General features: G+C 38.3%; 1 protein-coding gene across 4 annotated transcripts in view; it reads left to right on the top strand.

The window, feature by feature from the left end:
• LOC117962288 (growth hormone receptor) overlaps positions 1-19,130 on the top strand; it is a 76,297-nt gene that overhangs the window by 32,946 nt on the left and 24,221 nt on the right. For all 4 annotated transcript variants that reach the window (XM_059007827.1, XM_059007823.1, XM_059007825.1 and 1 more), the window contains exon 2: positions 9,410-9,502. In XM_059007827.1, coding sequence (XP_058863810.1) covers positions 9,421-9,502 — 82 coding nt within the window. In that variant the 5' untranslated portion in view covers positions 9,410-9,420. The remainder of the gene's footprint in view (positions 1-9,409; positions 9,503-19,130) is intronic.

The raw sequence follows: 19,130 nt of genomic DNA, 5'->3' as shown, positions 1-19,130 counted from the left end.
CCGTATCTCTCCAACACACTTTTGTGCATCACTGTAGTGTAAAAACCTAATTTATACAGCATACACCTTAACCAGAATCCAAATGTAGAATAGACTGGTATGTGGGTCATCAAATTATATCATTTAACAGTGCGACTGTACAGTGTAGTACGGTCTCAAAACAGGGGTTAGAGTTTATCTTTCTGGAAGCTGAACCCTTTCCCTCAGCCACCAACAAAAGGAGTGTATATATATATATATATATATATATATATATATATATATATATATATATATATATAATATATAATATAAATACAATTCTGGTTAAACCCAAAACATAAAAGTTGAACAGGCTTCAGTCACTGACTTGGCCTAGAAATAAACTCAACTTCAATGAATCACTTCTTAGGGAGTGTACTCACTACCTGCTTGGTCATTAAGGAGTTAAAACTAATAAGGATGCCTTATAAACAGAAGCCACAGGTTTTATAATTTCTGTGTTGACATATTTATAACTGTATCTGTGCCTCTGAGAGCTTAACATTACATATTGAGACATAATGTGTAAAGTTTGGCTCTAATGTCTTGTTCCAAGGGGGAGATTTATTCTGGGTTTCTCTGGCTGTATTGTGAATCACAAGAAACAAGTAAAGTTATACTGTATTATGTCAGATGTTATCCTCATGCTAATTAGTGTGGATGGGAACTAGAATTGGATAACAAGATAATATTATAAGATAATATTACATCTGGAAGCAGACTTTATTATGGTAAGGCTTCCATCACAGGAATGTAAAGATTGATATTTCCTGTTGAAATGTAAAGATTGTTCCTTGTGCAAGCATTAGTCGTATTTAAATGTCTTTTTGTTTTATTATTCACCCTTGAATTTGCTATTTTGTTTTGTTTCAGTGGGAATGCTTTAGATATCCAGCTATTGCAAAAGCTGCTTCTGAACATGTTGTTGTTCTACTCATAAGCAAAATATACCATTCAGGACAGCAGTCAGAATATTGGAGGATTTGCATTTCGTATATGGGGATCAGTTTGGGGTGCTTGCATTGCAAAACTGCAGTGCTCATTTCAACTAGTATCTGCCCCAGTTTCTCAATGCAACGTATTTAATACACTTAATTCACATGTTCAGTACAGACAGGCGATAGAGCCTTTAAATAACAGGTTTAAACTATTACACGGTTATACCACGGCTAAAATTATGATACCGCTCCTCGACTCTACAGAGCTTAAGTTCAATATAAGTCTCAACTGACGCCCTCTGCTTTGGAATTTGAGAGTTCTGTTCAGGCCTCTGATTGGAGCATCCATTACATGTGACCGCCTGCTGCCAATCCATATAAGTACTTGCTTTAAAGAAACCATACAAATAGACAGGATACAAAGAAGGAAAAACAAACCGCTTTGTGATGAATTTACCCTGTTTTTGAAGCACAAAATCTCAAACCATGTCAACGTGAAGCGTCATTTTCTCTGCACTCCTGAATTCAATTGGTAACCCCCCCCCCCCCCCCCCCAAGCAGCTTGGTAAATCCAGGAATTAAACCACTCAGGAGTTGTTAAAGTCGCAGGTTGACCTGCACAATTTCAAAATCTGCATGAGCTCTGTAACAGTGAAAGCTGCCAGAATGGGATGTGGAGAGAGGGTGTGTTATGCGTAAATCAGCAGGATGAGGTCTGAAACATGTTTACCTATTATTGATTAGCATCCATGTTGCCAGGCAATGTTTCCCTTGAAGATCTTTCTGCTGGAAAAGCTGTGAAGCCAGTTTTTAGCCAATCAGAAATCAAAACTGAGCACTCCACCCCAAGTGCAATGATAAATAGGCAGGTTTGTCTGCCTCTGGACAGAGCACAGCTGTTAAGCGTCCAAAATGAAATGCTGTGAGTAACTATGCCACAAATGAGGAATGACCAAATTACTTCTAGAGATGTGCAGCGTCAAGGGAAGTTATAAAAGGATATTCCTCATGAGTGTATAAAACTGTACTTCATTTTCTTTCCATAACTAGGGAGTGGCGTGTTCTGAAAGCTTTGTGAACCTGCAAGAGCACAATCACCTATCCAATATAGAGCTGTCACAGTCTTCAACGGGACTGCTACAAATCAATTGCAATCCATTGCTGGTCTTCAGCAAGAGTTGATTTTGATGTCATACTGTTGAGAAAATGTATAGAGAAAAATACATTTATTTTAATGTAGTTTCCTTAAAATGTATTGCATGTATTGTGTATAGGCCTAAATGACTGTTGTTGACAGAACAGTACAGTTTCTCCATGTTGTCTAATGAGAGATCTTTTTCAAACTGTACTGCAAGCTGGTAACCAGTCCAACAAGCATATTTAAGATTTATATTCTATGGATGGTGAAACTGTGCTTTGCCGGCTTAGTACTTGTGCGTGATTTACAAAACCAGGTGATTAATAAAGTTCTTGACTTTTTCAGACTACTGATATTTAATTGGTTGGGCTGTCAAAAACTATATTTTGGGAACCACATGGTCTTTTGGTATGAGGTGCAGTTCTACATACTGTAGAAATAGATCACAGTGGTCTACGTTGTACAGTACTGGAATCTGATTGGTAGAGCCATTGAAGGCTACATTGTTTTTCCATAGAAGCACATGATGAGGCTCTTTACTGAACAGGAAATTGAGGCCCCAGAGTACACATAACAATCCACCCTCATGTAGTATATGCAGCGATTATCTATTCTTTGGGCTGGTAGTGGACAGACTTCTGACTTGATTTAAAAACAAATCGCCCCAAAAAATGCTGCCTTATTATGCCCGTCCCCATCTGTAACAGCCAGTTGTCTTAAATTGTAGGATCCACTTTAGTTACAGGTTACAGCCGTTTTGTATTGGGGGGGGGGGGGGGGGAGTGCATTGAATCGCACTACATGTTGAAAATCTAATCCCAGAGTGCTATGCATGGTTGCATCCAACTAGAGTATCCAATTACTGTGTGCACCAGGAAGAGTATACCTTTAACCCAGTGCATGTTTTTGACGGTTCTGCTTACTCCAGGGATTGATGGTTGCCAATTTCTGTATAAACAAGCCAGGGTTATTGTACACAGGCGAGACTCTCTTTTTTTTAGACTGTAGTTTTTGTTTTGTTGTTGTTTGTTTTTCTTATCATGGGTAAACAAAAATAAGAGATTATAATGATTCCCGGGAACTGATAGGCTACTGCACATGTCGAAGGTTTTAAACAATAGTTGGTCAGAGTCTTGCATTACTACTGTATATCTAATGTATCAAATGTATCTTCAGACACATTTTTAGACTTGATTAAATCAAACAATGGTTCACATTTGTTTTGCTTCACACAGTATCTTAAATACTGAACTATTGAAATGATCCAACAGTTTAATTGCCTTGAGCAATTGTGGGTCAGTTCCCTTCAGTTTTTGGTACTGGTACAGATGACAGTCAAATCCAGTGGCGAAAGTGGCCATCTTTTAACCCTCTGCTAGCGCTAGCTAATTCTAGTTTTTCTTCATTATTGGAAAACTGAGAAGGTTCTGAGCAGGCTAGAAAGCATTCTTACACCTGGGCGTTTAGCAGAACATCAGTGATGTATGAAATAGATATTCATGGCAGAAAAGCAAATCCCAGAAACAAAAATGAAACTGTCAATCAAGATCTGCAAAGACTTGAACAATAAACTTTGCTCCCAGAGAGTGGAAGCAGCTTTACTGGATTTGCCTTCTAATTGGAGCAATAAGTCAACCTCTCTTCAAGCCATACGAGTGTAGAAGAGCATGTCATTATCACCAGGAGACATACTAAACAGTAGGTGGGACTTTGATTAAAAGATAATGGAATACGTTTAATCTGTGGATACTGTGCATTATAACTCTCTACTTGGTGCGTGCGTGCGTGCGTGCGTGCGTGCGTGCGTGCGTGCGTGCGTGCGTGCGCGCGTATAACCAGAGCCAGCATAATGAGGAGTGACACAGTGAAGTAAATAACACTTGAACTGGACATGTGTTATAAAGTTCTTCAAAGCCACAGCAGACTTGTCAGCAAGATGACAAAGAACCCTCAATGATCAATGTGTGACCTTCTCACTCGTGCGTGCCCTGTTTCCAACCCCCCCACTGCTTATTATGTCAATCAGCACTCTTAAGGGTATGATTTCAAGTGGACACAGGATTTACCAATGTGTAAGGGCCAGTTGGATAAAGGTGTCTGCCAAATAAACGAATAATAATAATACCCATAATAGCAAACTAAGCAGAAGATGTACTAAAGTGGTGCCCCTGTCGCAATAGTCGGGCACTCGTGTCATGCGTGTGGGTAACCGCTGATATGCAAGACAGAGAGACATGAGAGTTGGAGTTGAAACACCGCTCAGGCGTGCAGGATTTATTCACACACAAAAAGTAAACAAATGGGTCATGTGCCGCTACCAACGATGGTAGCGCACAGAGGACACATACAGGAGACTGTACAAAAACTACAAGTAAAAGGTGCCACACAGGGCGAGCGCGCTAGCCTTACTGAACAAGGCGTCCCGCTCCAGGAACCTGCTCCACTACGTAACCCTCGCTATACATTACTTGGGATCAATATCCCCTAAACTAACCTACTTATGAGCTGGTATTCTTATGACAACTCCTGCTTCTTCATACGGCTTGGCTGGGCATTGCCTTCACAAGCATTGTGTTGCAGTTTAAGGGTTGCGTAGCTGTAGTTCCTGCAGAGCGGACACACTCCTCCTGAGTATATGCAGCGGTCCTCTGTGTAGCATGGCGTTGCAGTCGCCCAGAACGATCCCCACCGGATGTTTTTATGCTGACGGACACGCACTCGAGACCCGCCCAATCACTTGCTGCCCTTTCTGTCAACCAAACCTAGCAGGCAGCAAGTCTCAACAGAGCGCCTGTCTGTAAACAATAATTTAATCAAAATGAACAACTTCAAAAAACACACAAAACAAACCCGTTTCCACATATAATTTACACCAACTAATTTCCCCATGTGCAGGGCAATTGCCCTGCTATACATGCTGTTAGCGACTTTTTAGGGAATGCTTTGTGGCAGCAGTTTTTCTTTGTGGTTCAACCTTAGATGAATATGGAATTATGGGCATTCCTGCATAAATTCGCAAAAATGGGGCAGAGATAGTGCAAATTAGGGTTCACAAGTATTATAATGGGATGTACTAAAGCTGCTGACAATTGCGACACTTACAATTGCATCAATTTGTTAAGAACTTTTGAAAGCACATTTTAAACAGTCGCAATTGTTGCTGGCATTTCCCAGTCCGCTTTTTCTCATCCGTTGCCAGTTGTGCTCAATGCATTTTTGAGGCTAACACCCAAGTACCTAATTTTCACTAAAGTCAGGGTGTCCTTACAAGCCTTGAAAACAAATTTCTGTGACATTTCTGGTTTTCCCAGCATGTTGGGAGCAATAGACTGCACACATGTGCCACTAACCCCTCCAGCTCATTCTGAGCATCTGTATAGGACCAGGATCTATTGTGTGTTAATTATTATTATTATTATTATTATTTATTTTTTAGCAGATGCCCTTATCCAGGGCGACTTACAATTGTTACAAGATATCACATTATTTTTACATACAATTACCTGTTTATACAGTTGGGTTTTTACTGGAGCAATCTAGGTAAAGTACCTTGCTCAAAGGTACAGCAGCAGTGTCCCCTATCTGGGATTGAACCCATGACCCTCCGGTCAAGAGTCCAGAGCCCTAACCACTACTCCACACTGTCTAGGCTACTAAGTAGGCCAAGTTTAAAATAATAATTAAAATAAAATAAGAAAAACCCTAAAATCATTTAATTTCAATTTAAAATAATCTTTTATTCGCATTGTAAACCAATGTATACAATGCAGCAGCATGATTTATTTTGTGTTACCAGTAGGCTAAAGTACAAAAAAAGTGTGCTAGATATTCATTTGATTTTACTACTGTACTGTATACTGTATAGGCCTACTGTGCAGATTTATATTTTTACATAATTTAATGTGTAGCCTACCCAAAACACATTAGTGTTATTTCAGTGCAATGATTTATATTTAAAATACATCGAGAACTGTAAATGTATGTGTGTGCGATTTTATTGTATTGTTTTTAAACCCGACACCTCCTTATGTCAGACAAACATGTCCGGTTTAGCGAGGGGCTACTGTATGATTATGAAAAGCTTTTTGGGAGTGAAGGTTGGGATCTGATGGGATTAAACTGCCTTTCATTTTATATATATATATATACGGAGCAGAATGCATTGTACAGATGACGTTTACATTTAACAAAAGTAATGTTATTTTGATTCTTGCACCCTTGCATGCATAGACGTTATCCTTCAGACACCCTCGGCTGCAGCAAACCACAACTCAACTCCTGCTATTTATTTGAACAGTGTCGCACGACTTTCGCAATGTATGCTAGACTGGAACAACTTGTACTGGGTTGCTTGCATTTTCAGCTCCTGACCTGCAACGCCAGAGGCAGTGACTGTGATATTATTTAATATTATTTTGTCAAATCTGTTACGAATGTGCCTTGGAGGATGGACCCTCTTTGAAGAATGTAGTTAAGCTGCTGTACTGTCCAGTTCATGAAATAATGGCTCTGACTTTTAGAACTGCCTATATACAGTAATATTAGGTATTTGATTCCTGACCAAATAGCACTTGCACGAGACGTGTTTAATTAAAACACCTCTAATTCAAAGGGATATCAGTTTAGATTTCTAAATGTTAAAGGATCCTAAATTGTTTTCTCGCTATATACTGTACTGTGTGACTACAACACAAGTTGTGCCTTCAGCTTATGAGTGTATTCAAAGTATCTATAAAATCCCTCCCTTGTATATTATTATGCCCAGTATACTTTACTATAATACACCACAGAAAATATTTTCTCTAAAGCTTCTGTTATAATACATTTTATTTTCATTAGTGGGTTTTGAGAGGAAGAGAGAGAACTGCACCTGTTATTTACAATGTCTTCATCTATTACCAGTGCCATAACAATGTGTCCTCCCCTGCTTAGGACAAGATATGACATGAAACTGGTGTTGGTTTTTTTTGTTTGTTTTTTTTATGTGAGAAAACTTATAAAAATGTCTGATTGTTTAAACTATTTACATATCAGTGACTAGCTGGTCTAAATTTAAATAGGACAGCACATGATCCCATATGAGGCAGTTACTCCCCAGTCAAGGCCTATTCACACTGGACGTGATGTGATTTGTCCTGTGATTAAAACTATAGCTGCGACACTACCTTTCACACCAGTGACAGGCATGCGTGATTGATAGGTAGCTCTCCTCTGATTGACTGGCCCTTGCTGCCGCATGACAAAATCACAAAAATAGACATCAAACCTATTTCGCTTCAGTGTCGTCCCGTCGCATCGCAGGCAGTGTGAATGGTTCGTATCAAAACTAAATGTTACATTTTTTTTCGTGTCATATGAATGGGCCTTCACAGAAATCCAATATTGCTCTTCAGATCCTCAAGAGATGATGGCCTACCCATGGTATCCTCTGTCTCTAAAGTAAAACAAAAAAAAGCAACTCGTTCTGAAGGTAAATGTTGTTCATATTCCTTTAGTATCAAAATAAAACAAGCAAAGGAGTGGTATGTCGGTATATGTAGACACCCTTACAAGTTGAAAGAATAACTTGAACTGGAATTCTCCAGGATAATGCGGTCCACTGTTTTGGCTCTTGGTTCGGTATAGAGGATTTTCCTCTGTAGGGGGCTAGAGGGATATAGTGGAGGTTCTGGTTTAACAGTACAGAAGACCTGCTTATCCAGTTGTGAAGCTCGGTTAGTGTATTGTTCAACACAAGTTATTAAGGTTGAGCTTGCGAAGTCCGGCTGTCCTTTCAATGTGCTTCCTGGCTGTATCCTCTGTGGTATGAGTCCAGGCAGATGTCAAGATTATATCTGATGGTAAGAAGATAGTTTCCATCCTGGGACAAAAGGAAACTTCTACAGCTTTCCCAGTCCAGAATATCATAATTATAGTGCTGTATAGAGAGGCTCTTATTATTATTTGTTTGAGGTCTTCATATAATCTGTGTCCTGCATGCATTTTGTCTAATCATCTATTTGGCTTTATGTTATGGGTTTCATAGCTTGCATACCATCGGTATGGTGATTGTCTATTGCAGTTTAGTAATACTTGGAACCAGGGTTTTATATTCTTTTGAAGTCTGGTATTGAAATGTACACTGTGTCCTTTTAATTTGAAGTACATTAGAAGGCTGGCAGTCTGGCATCTGCTGTAGCCAACTGGAGAGAAATCATTGTAATTATATATATAAAATAAATAACTGCTTAAAATAAACGTGGCCCATCAGCAAACCAATACTTAAGTGAGACATGAAATAGTTTTGGAATCTCATAATATATGGTATTAAAAAGAGCGATACAAAACACATATTTTTGAATAGCGTAAGTTTATTTTTCACTTTGAGATACCTATAGACATTTTCTGGTTTTTATCAGTTTTTCGTGAAGTATATGGAAAACTACAAAACGGTATGTAATTCAATATGTTAGCATAACATTATTCATCAGATTTCATTCGACTTTATGAAGCAAAATGAGTTCATTCTACAGGGTGATGCAAATTGTTTGGCCATCGTTGTATTAAGATAATAACCCCTATGTACAGGAAGGGATCTACTATAGCAGCAATCATGTTTTATAATCATGAGGACCAGAGGACTACATATTTTAACCCAGCACATGAATCAAATATTTCCTATTGAATTACAATGAAGCACCAGCAGCCTAATCTTCCATTCATGCTCAAGTCCTGATTTATTCATACGAATATTCCTTGATGAAGGGTCATGTCCAGTCTGGTTTTCCAGTTTTACTGAAGGTACATCTCATCTGGGTAAAGGAGCCCCTACATGTACTAATGTAGAGTAACATCATTCAGTTACATGGATCAATTAATAATACATAAATTAAATTATTAAACACGATCATTTTAATATACATAAATAGGAATGTAGTATAGATCTCCTGGTCACTATGTTATATTATCTTTTGCAAGGGATATGCATTTACTAAAATCAATTTTTTGTTTTGATTTGTTATGCAAAAGCTTATGGTTCTGTTCTAATTATCTGTATAACTCATTTAAAAAATGGTAATTTGAAGGTAGGTAATTTTTAGGGTAATTACTCAAGCCTTAGAAACCCTTGGTACTGAATGCTGTAATAATTCTGTTGCAAAACTGGGATTTTATAAATAGCATTTTAAAAGAAAGATTACAATCCATAATACAGTGTAATAATGTTTCGTTTTTTTGTGTTATGAACTTTACTTCATGTTTCATATATGGGGTGAATCATGTATGTGTACAGTATGCTTGGTGAAGTTAACATTTTTCTGTCTGTCAATTGCAGGAGCTGGCATCATGGCTACAAGGCTAGTTTTTCTGTCTTTGGTATTCGGGGCTATGTCTGTGTCTGTGGGAGAGCATCTGACTACATCAGAGGGTGAGTTTGTGAAGTTAAAGTATTTTTTTAATAGTGTATTTGCATGCAGTATATCTTGTGTGTGGTGTTTAGTACTCCTGGAATGCGAGGGATAGCAGTATTGCACATGCTACAGTCAGGCATGCTTCCCTCTCAAAGCTCTACGATGCAGACAAATAAAGCTGAGACCACCACGTTTCCCAATTTCACCATAAACCATACATCTAAGTTGAATAATAACACATTTAATTAAGGTAAGACCTAACTGTGTGTGTGTGGTGCAAAGTTAATTCAAGTTTCTATGGTAAAATGTCTAGCTGTTAATACGCTGAAAGCATTTGGTTATTAAAATAATGGTAACAGGTCAGTTATTGGAATACTTTCAGTGTAAAGTCTGATTGATGACTGAACTGCTGACATTTTTAATGCGTTTTTATGCCAGCTTGTTCTTATTTTAGAAACAAAGAAACCACACTTTGAAATAGCAACACCACTGATTACAAAGTATTAAGGGATTTGTCTTTATTAGTTTTTAATGCTATTAATGAGCTGGAAGGCAGTTTTTTTTCTTTGAAAAGCAACAGGTCAGTGATTACAGCAGAAGTTTGTCAGGTTAATGTGGTTTCTGTGTAGGCTGGGCTTGTTAAGTTTCCCATTCAGTAATAAGAAACACAAGTTTGAGATATGAAACTCATGGAATGCATGAAGTTAACTGCCTTTGTGAGAGCTGTGCGCTCAGGAATGCAGCTACTGTACAGTTAACCGTTTGGACTTTTTAAATAGAGCCATATTCAGTTACTACAGTTGCTGACAACTGCCCTCAGTTTTCTTTTGATTGTTAGCTTCAGGTACATATTCTGCCTACTCAGCAAGCGGCTGCTGAGACTGCAGTGTGATTTTGTGAAAAGGACCTTCTTTTGATATCTCCGTTACACACAGACTTGATTCAAGGTGAGGTCCAGTCATCCTGTGTTTGCTTCAAAGATCCTAGCTCACAAATGTAGACCATATATAGGGGAACAGAGCAGAGCAGAGCAGAGCATGGGCATTAGGGAATGTCTTTAAACAATACATGAGTCACTTTGTGAAATCCTTTGATTTGACTCTGGCCCGATCTGAAATTTGAAAGCTTATATAAACACCTTGGTGAAATGTGCCAGTGACTTTAACCTTGTAGCTGCAGTGTTGTGTGATCATGTGACTTTTTGCCTGAAAGAGACCTGGCTCTCTTAAGATATTGGCGTGAAACAGGTTGCTCATATGTATTTTATGATTCTCGTAAGTCAAGCATCACTTTGGGTAAAGTACAATAAAAATTAACTGTTTGTTCAGTAACGTGGCAAAGCTGTCCTTGCCACAGTAAAACCTGATCTTGAATGTCTGCCATACAATTTCAAGTGTCCTCTATATAGACATAGTATTGTTCAAGGATCTTTTATAGTTGAGCTTGAAGGTAAAATACAGGGAGATTTTCTGTCTACTCTTGCGTAAGTGCTTTACTTAACTCGCAATGTACAGAAAATTGTATTGCAACATGGCTGTATCCCCCAGGAAGCCTTAAAAAGGTGATGCGTTTCACATGTGCTTGCTGTGATCATCACTGTCTCCACAAACAACATCACTGATGTTCCGTGCCTAATTAAAATAAAAACTGCCAAGGGGTTGGGAAAGTTTTTAAATTAGTAGTAAGTAACACTTTTATATTTGGTGCTGTAGTAGAATCGAGCATAGTGAAGAGTTATTCAGGTAATAGGCCTCTAAAAGGCTAGATATACTGTAGTGTGAATTAATTGGTTATGGTGGTAATCTGAAACAAAGAAGGTGTGACGTGAAATGTGTTTTGAGTCGTCACTCATTAGAGCACAAGTACCTGTATCATTAAAAAAACAGGAGAGGCTTTATACAGAGCTACCTCAGTATTTCACTGTATACCTTACAAATACAAGAATGTGAATGATCAAATCGTGACAGAACAAGGGAGCGCTGTATATTCACTTGATTTTTACAGTCTAGAAACCCTTCTGTGTGGCGAGTGCTGCAATAAAACCCTGCACCTTCTCCACTGAGCTGCTTGGGTAGCAAGCAGTCTTGGGAAAAAAATATCTATCTTGATCAGCCCTGAAAAGAATTGGATTGCACAGACGTTCTGAGGCCATCAGATATAAACTGTTTTAAATCTTTTTTTGTTTTGTTTTGCTGAAACTGCAGTCATCAGTGCATAACAGCGCTAATGGATATGCACTGTTCACCCTCAGCTCCTGGAAAAAATTGGCCTTTGAATTGCCTTGACCCTATACAAAACCTTGCATAAATGAACAAGGGAGTGTGACTGAAGGAAGCGGTCAGTCAATTTATATAAGAGCACAGGTCATGGAGCTTTTAGTCCTGGAACTGACAAGGAATCAAGACCTGCATGAAATTCAGTGACCCTGGGAGTCAGCGCAAAACAACCTTACAATTTGTAAAGCTTGCTAAATTCAGTTCCTGTCCTCTCTTTATAATGTCAGTTTTAAAGAAAATCATGACAGGTTTGAAATGTGATTGTGACTCCTGAAATCTGCATTGCTACAAATTGTTCCGTGCACAGCAGGAACACAGGTTACAATTTGACTGCATGTTGGAAAGGATGTTCTACGAGTACAAAAAAGGAGAAATTCTAGAGAAATGCTACTAATTTGTAGCAAAGTAAAACAGAAGATACATTCATAACAAAACCAGAGATGCCAGAGATATTATGCTGGGAATGCTTTTGTTTTTGCAAAGTGATCATTACAGTACCTGCTAGATAATTATCCACGGCGACAGTTAAATGACCCAAGCTGAAGGCAAGGGCCCTTAAAGACAAGGTCAGTTATCTATTATTATTATTATTATTATTATTATTATTATTATTATTTTCATTATTATTGTTATTATTATTATTTATTAGCACATACCCTTATCCAGGGCGACTTACAGTCATAAACAAAAATACATTTCAAGAATCTTCTGCCGAGGATATTAGTGTTGTGTATGAGGAGGGTTTTTAAATGTGTTTTTTGGTAGTATTTTGAATCGCTTTAGGTTGCTTACGATTCATGTCGCTGATTTACTTGTTAGTTTTTAGAGGGCATCTTTGAGATAATGAGCATTCTACTTGGAACCTGATTGGCTGAGATGTTCAGTGAGGTTTTAAACGTGTGACAAAGTGTCCCTGTCATTGACAACTTTGTGCACAGTTTCGTGTTCTCCACACTGACATTCTCTGGACACAGCACACCGTGGTAAGAGTTCAAAACCTGTGCGGTTATTCCTTTTTGACAAATAACAGAAAGCAAAATAAACCATTCAAAACATAAAACAAGACAGTACTACGGGCGAAACTGAGTCGCTATGGCGTTCAGTGCTTTTATTAAATAAATAAATCAAAAGGTTGTAAACAAAACAAAACTCAAACAAAAGGGCACGTTGGCCAAACAAACAAACAATAATGAAACAAAACAGCAAAACAAGTGTCGTGCTGGTTTTGAGCCAGCACTTGTAGCATTTGTTTAGTTTCTACTAGTTGCTCCTGTTCTCTACTCCTCGACACTCTCCTAATGAGCCCAGAGTGGGTCCTTTTATTCTCTGTGGCTGGAGCCTTAATTACCCATTAATCTAATAATTACTTTATTAAGGCTCCAGCCACATTCCCATGAGATCTATAGGGATGGGGATTTAACCCCATCCACGGAGACTACACATTATACTCAAATAATAAATAATAATGTTGGATGCTTTCATCCGCCCACACACAAACACAATATAATAATAATAATAATAATAATAATAATAATAATAATAATAATAATAATAATACAAATACAAAAAAGGGGGCGGGCACCACGTCACACGGTGGTAACTAAAGTTCAAGGTGACTTCCCAATCCCGGGCAGCTAAGCCACTTACTGGCTTCACAAAAACTCTTTTCAAATGAATTTTAACAGCACAGGATTTCAAGTTTCATTCTTTTTCTTTTCTTTTGTTTTCCTTACCCTCTGTCTGTCTCTCTCTCTCTTTCTCTCTCTCTCTTGCTATCTTGTCTATCTCTCCATCTTGGTCTCCACCTAGACTCTAAAGTGTTTTTTCCACATCTTTTAAATCAGTCCCAATTAATGTATTGAGTGCACCTGAACAGCGATTATTCCACCGCATCAGCGCTTATGTCACCAATTGCACTCTGGACATGTAGTTTTCCATTCAGCACATAATACCACCGTCACATCAGTGGATACCAACTACATATTATTCTGATCCCTATGTAGCTTCCTTCCACAACCTTACCATACATTATCCCCTCCCAGCTCAGATCCATGAGTGACCTTGTGGGAAACAAACAGTGAACCCTAGAGTGGCCATCAGCGTATCCCAATCTTGCACCAGCTCTGTGCTCAATTCTAAAATGTTACGGCTGGAGGCTTAAAAACCATCTGGTCACCCTAGTGTTTTTCTCCCTATTTCGATGCATCCACTTGAGGGAGGCATGAACTGTTAACAATTTTAACTGCCTCCCTTCAAGCCTCTGGTATGCACGGTATTGAACAAACCTTTTCTCTTGCTCTGGTTATTATATCGTGCATAATCACATTTTTTCTCCCTGGCAACACTGAAAACACGTCCCTGTTCCTCCCAATGAATAGTTCAGGGCAACAGGTCTATGCGGTTATAAAGCACTCAAGTATGTGCCAGTGTTTGCTGCCAAATGACCTCTAGTCAGACTTTACTGACATCAATAACACACCGACTACCAAGGCTGATAAGGGGGAACCATATTTCTTTGCAAACATAACTGGTAGATTATTGATACTGCAAAAGATACCGGACCAAACGCTATTACTGTGTTTACATTATCAATTGAATCAGATATAGTTTCAAATTTAAATAATAGTTCTCCAAACTTTAAACATTTTAGAGTCTGTACCTGGTCATTCATGATCATTCGAACCTCTGTGAAGATAAAGGTAACACAGTTTTCTTTTATGATGATTCTATCCGTGCACGTCTGCGGAATTCAGTCTATGTTTTAATGGGTGTCACCTTCAAGGTAATGAAAGGATATAGCTAGCTTTGAGGAAAACACTTCCTGTTGGTGCAGCAGACAAACATCAGCACCAGCTAATACCTTCTTCCATGTAGAAAGCCTGGTTTACTACTTGCTGCCTTTCTTTAATACGTACAAACAATAAACACTTTTCTACTCAGAGAGCTTTGCGTGGAGCAGTGTCTCTTTCAGTGATGGTAAAGCTTTTTAGATATATTTTCTTTTATTTATTATCTTTGTAGTAAGCTACAACTATGGTACTTTTTTATTTTTAAGTCCATGGACATACTCGCACGTCATCTGTGACATCACCTACTTCTATTCAAATTATTCATTTCTTAAAGGAACAGTGCTCCATTACATTGAACTTCGATCAAAGTCGAAGCTAGCAAATGCAAACAAACTAGAATACTAATAAAGAACGTAGAAATGTTTTAAGCACTTTAAAGATATTAACTTTTAGTTTTTAACATTTGGTTACTCTCGTAAAGTACTTCAACATGTAGGCCTACACAGAAACATTACGTGAAGCCCAAATTCTCAGCATGTAAGAACAAGCCCACTGTTCCAGTGCAAGGGAGCACACTTTTTATTTTGGCTGTACCGTGTCAGCATGCCAAGCGGTCCCCTGGAAACGTATAAATACGTGTAGATAACAAAATTACATAATACCTAGAATGGTAGCCTAACTGTAATCTCAGAAACATCAAGATGAAGTTTTTAAATTTGCTTTGGGTTTTCGACAGAAGAAATAATAATAAAAATAATAATGTCCGTTTAAAAAAAAAAAATTAAAAATCTGCAATCAACTTTTTATTTTGTCACGGCACTGGATAGCATTTCATTCGACTTCTTATTGTATAATATGTGCCGGTATTGATCCTGGCGACAGTGTGACGTTGGGTTTTGGATGTTCTATTCACCCCAAGTGTTTTTTTTTTTGTTTGTTTTTTTTTTATCAGTTTCTTTGTAAATCAACTTTAAAAAAAAAAAAAAAATCTTTTTTCTTGTGCAGTTATAGCCTCCTACACAGCCTTGTGCACAACAGGGCACCAGCCAGGGCACGGTATGGATTTTTACAAAAATCATGAAAACAATGTGGCACTTCCCGCATGATGCTGCAGAAGTCGTGGAAACGAGGTAATTGCCAAGTGTGTGTGTGTGTGTGTGTGTGCGTGTGTGTGTTTTTTCAAACTCGCATCCGTATTTTTCCATATTTTACACAATAAAAATACAAGCAGATTATTGTTATTATTATTATTATTATTATTATTATTATTATTATTATTATTATTATTATTATTATTATTATTAATAATAATAAACATATTTTTATTATTATTATTACTAGTAGTAGTTGTATGTAATAGCATTCATTCACTGATATTCAAAATAAACAGTAGTATAACACAGACTTTTATTTTATTTTTCTACCCTGGCTGCCTGCCTGCCTTTTCGTATGTTACCGCCTTGTTTCCGCCCCTTCAAAAGGTCACAAATACCGGCTGGGGATTGGTCAACAGCTGTTTTTATGTTGCTTTCAGTGGTCCCTCCTACTCCTGCAAAACTTCTCTCCGCCCCTTTCACGGATTGGAAATGGCTAGTTTTGGTTTCGGGATAAAGAAAATGCGATATGGAAACTAGCGATATTATCGCATAAACACTCTTTCGCAAGAGAGATCGGGGTTTGATTTGGTCCGGCCCATAGTATAATTTGGCCCATGGCCTTGCTCATTGGAGCTTGATAGCCGCCCCTGTACGCTGGCCGAACTATGATGTAATGTATATTGATTGAATGATAACTAATGCCAGGGGGCAGGACAAGTGGCACCCTGTGCCACCTTCTCCCTAGACAAGGCGTGCTGCAAGGTGGAGGCAGGGAAGGAGGAGGACCAAACAATATGCTTGTTGTGCTCTTTACTCTTTAAGACCATGGTCAGGGCATGACTCCAGGAACTAGAGTGCAAAATAACCTCTGCACAGCAACTGGTAATGAAGGATATAAAGAAAATGACTCTTGACTGGTATATACTTACACTGGGTTCTTCTTCCCCTTTTTTTTCTGCTTCATCACAGTGAAAGTGCATTCGAGTGAGCACATTAAGCTCCGCCCCCTTTCTTCATAATGCACTACCTTTTAAACAGGCCACTGGACTGTTAACATCAATGGGCTGTTAATGTGATAGTCTTCACAGTCAGCTGTCAACACAAAAGAGCTTTTCAGCTGATGGCTTTCACGTCTATGTGGTTGGTGGGTAAAAGAGTTCATAAGGCTGTGTATATCGTAGCAAAACACAGAAAAAGGGTTTGCTTTCGACTGAGGACCACTTAGATTCCTTAAAATCAAATACGTACTGGTAGACAATGTGGTGCTGAACTTCATAGTGTATCTCTTCAAAGTATGTACAGCAGGAAACCTGCTGGTTACAATTTCCCAGAAGGATCTAGATAATGTCTGCACTGTATAATCAACAAACACACTTGTGGGTAAGTGGCGTGACGGAGCCGAGGGTAAAATAGCTGTGTTTCATTTGAAATTGACAGAAAAAGAAAAAATAAATTCATTTCAAATACCTGCCACAACACTGTTAGTTCTGTGTATGAGCTAACATGAGTAGCCAGGACAAAACTGATTCTACAAGATGTCTGCAAGGTGTTGCAATTCTGGAGGCATGCATGATCATTCCTCAATGATTCCTGCCTGATTCCTTCAGGGACGCTTGGAATCGAAATCTGCATCAAAGTTTGTTCTCAAGAAGGACCTTGCAGAGTCTTCAAGAAGCTGGTTGCAAAGTAACAACTGTACATTTTACTTAGCTGGTAAATGCACTTCCAATTCTGAAATAGGGTATTGCATTGCAATCAGCACAAGCCTGACATCAATTAGTCCAAGATGAAGAACTGTACTATCTGTACATTGATTGGTTGTGTGCAGCTTGTTTTCTCAGTGCTGTGCTGGCTGTGTCAGGTGCAGCAGGGGTTCAGTGAAACATGCAGATAGCTTCAGTCAGCATGGAGCAGGCAGATACAGTCCATCCTGTCTGTGATTGCATACTTTTAATAAGTATGTGTGTCGAATGTGTCATGAACTAATAACGCCACATGCTTGCAAAAGTAATCCAGCAGGGATTTGTGTGAAAGCTCATGGATTACATTTGAATTACTGACACCTATCATTCGGGTCACCCTTCAATTTCCAGTCAGCTTGTTGGGCCTGCCCCTGACCGGCAGCCAGCATCTGAATGCTGTGAACCTCAAAACTTCAAAAAACAAGACCGCTACAATAAAGCTGTTGGCACGGCTACACTTGGTTAAGCAAATACAAAAATAACGATGTGTTGGAACTCGTTCAAGACCAACGAACATGTTTTAAATATCAGCCTACTTTAAATAAATATGATTTATTTGTATATATTTGTCTGAATTGAAACATGAAGGTTTCTTGCTATTCTCTCCCACATTGGATATTTGGTCTTGATCACTTTGACCTCATCATCATGGTAGGTCCAGCAATAACCTGGCTTTGTTTAAAGCATTCATAACTCAATGCATCCTCTGGAGGCGCAAGGAATGTAGACCCTAACCCTATGCTACTGTCTCAAAGAGGCTTACTGCAGAAAGTAAAGAGGATACAGTGATATTAGCCATCTAGAGCATTCCAGGCAACAAAGGAAAAAAAAAACAAAAAAAACAGGCATTTGGTTTCAAATCTAACCCCTAAAAATGAATATTACAGTAAACCAGCTGTATTCTTGTCAGCTACAAAAGTTTTGCATCGCATAGAATTCTAGGATTGAGACTTAACTATATGAACATAATTTAGACCTTTTATTTAACATCATGTAATCAAAGAAACTACAAAATTATATTGCAAAAGTCTACCAGAAGCCATAATAGTAGTACAGTATTTCATGTTAGATTTCAAAATGTTGAAAACTACAAAGCGGTATGTAATTCATTATGTTAACGTAACATTATTCAGCAGGTTTCATTCAACTTTATGAAGCATAATTAGTTCATTCTATAGGGGGATGCGAAGCTTTTGGCCATAGCTGGGAGAGGTGTTAGTAAATATGCTTGTTTGAGAGTAGAAGGAAAAAAAAAACCTGAACGCGTTGCCAGACTGGTTTGACCAGTTTGCTTTAATTACAGTGTTCTGGCTAAAGCAAGTTTGTCTGGCTCTTTTTGTTTGCAAACCTTGCTTTCAGGTTGTCTATATGTTCCTGATATTTCACCTGGAGAACTGAAACTACCGGAAAAAAATAATAATAAAACTGAGAATGTTCTGTAGTACCAAATCAGTCATGAAAATGCATATTTGATGAAACTTTTGCTTCTTGTAAAACTGCACATTGGAAGTGTACAACAGTTAAGATTTATGAAATTATTTGTATTCACTCCATTAAGGCCAGATATGAGATTCTTGGCTGCCAGTGCACAGCAGCACAGTATAAAATAGACTTGCCATTTGGAAATAGAATGCAAGCCGCTGTATAACAGGCAGTGTTGACAGGGTTTATTTTTGGCACTTTGCCCAGACATTATTCTAAACTTTTTATATTGATGGTTTGTGTAGAGCCACTGGTTTTG

This window comes from Acipenser ruthenus, chromosome 1 (assembly GCF_902713425.1).
Source record: "Acipenser ruthenus chromosome 1, fAciRut3.2 maternal haplotype, whole genome shotgun sequence".
NCBI classification, from domain to species: domain Eukaryota; kingdom Metazoa; phylum Chordata; class Actinopteri; order Acipenseriformes; family Acipenseridae; genus Acipenser; species Acipenser ruthenus.
This window is presented reverse-complemented; position numbering and strand designations above follow the sequence as displayed.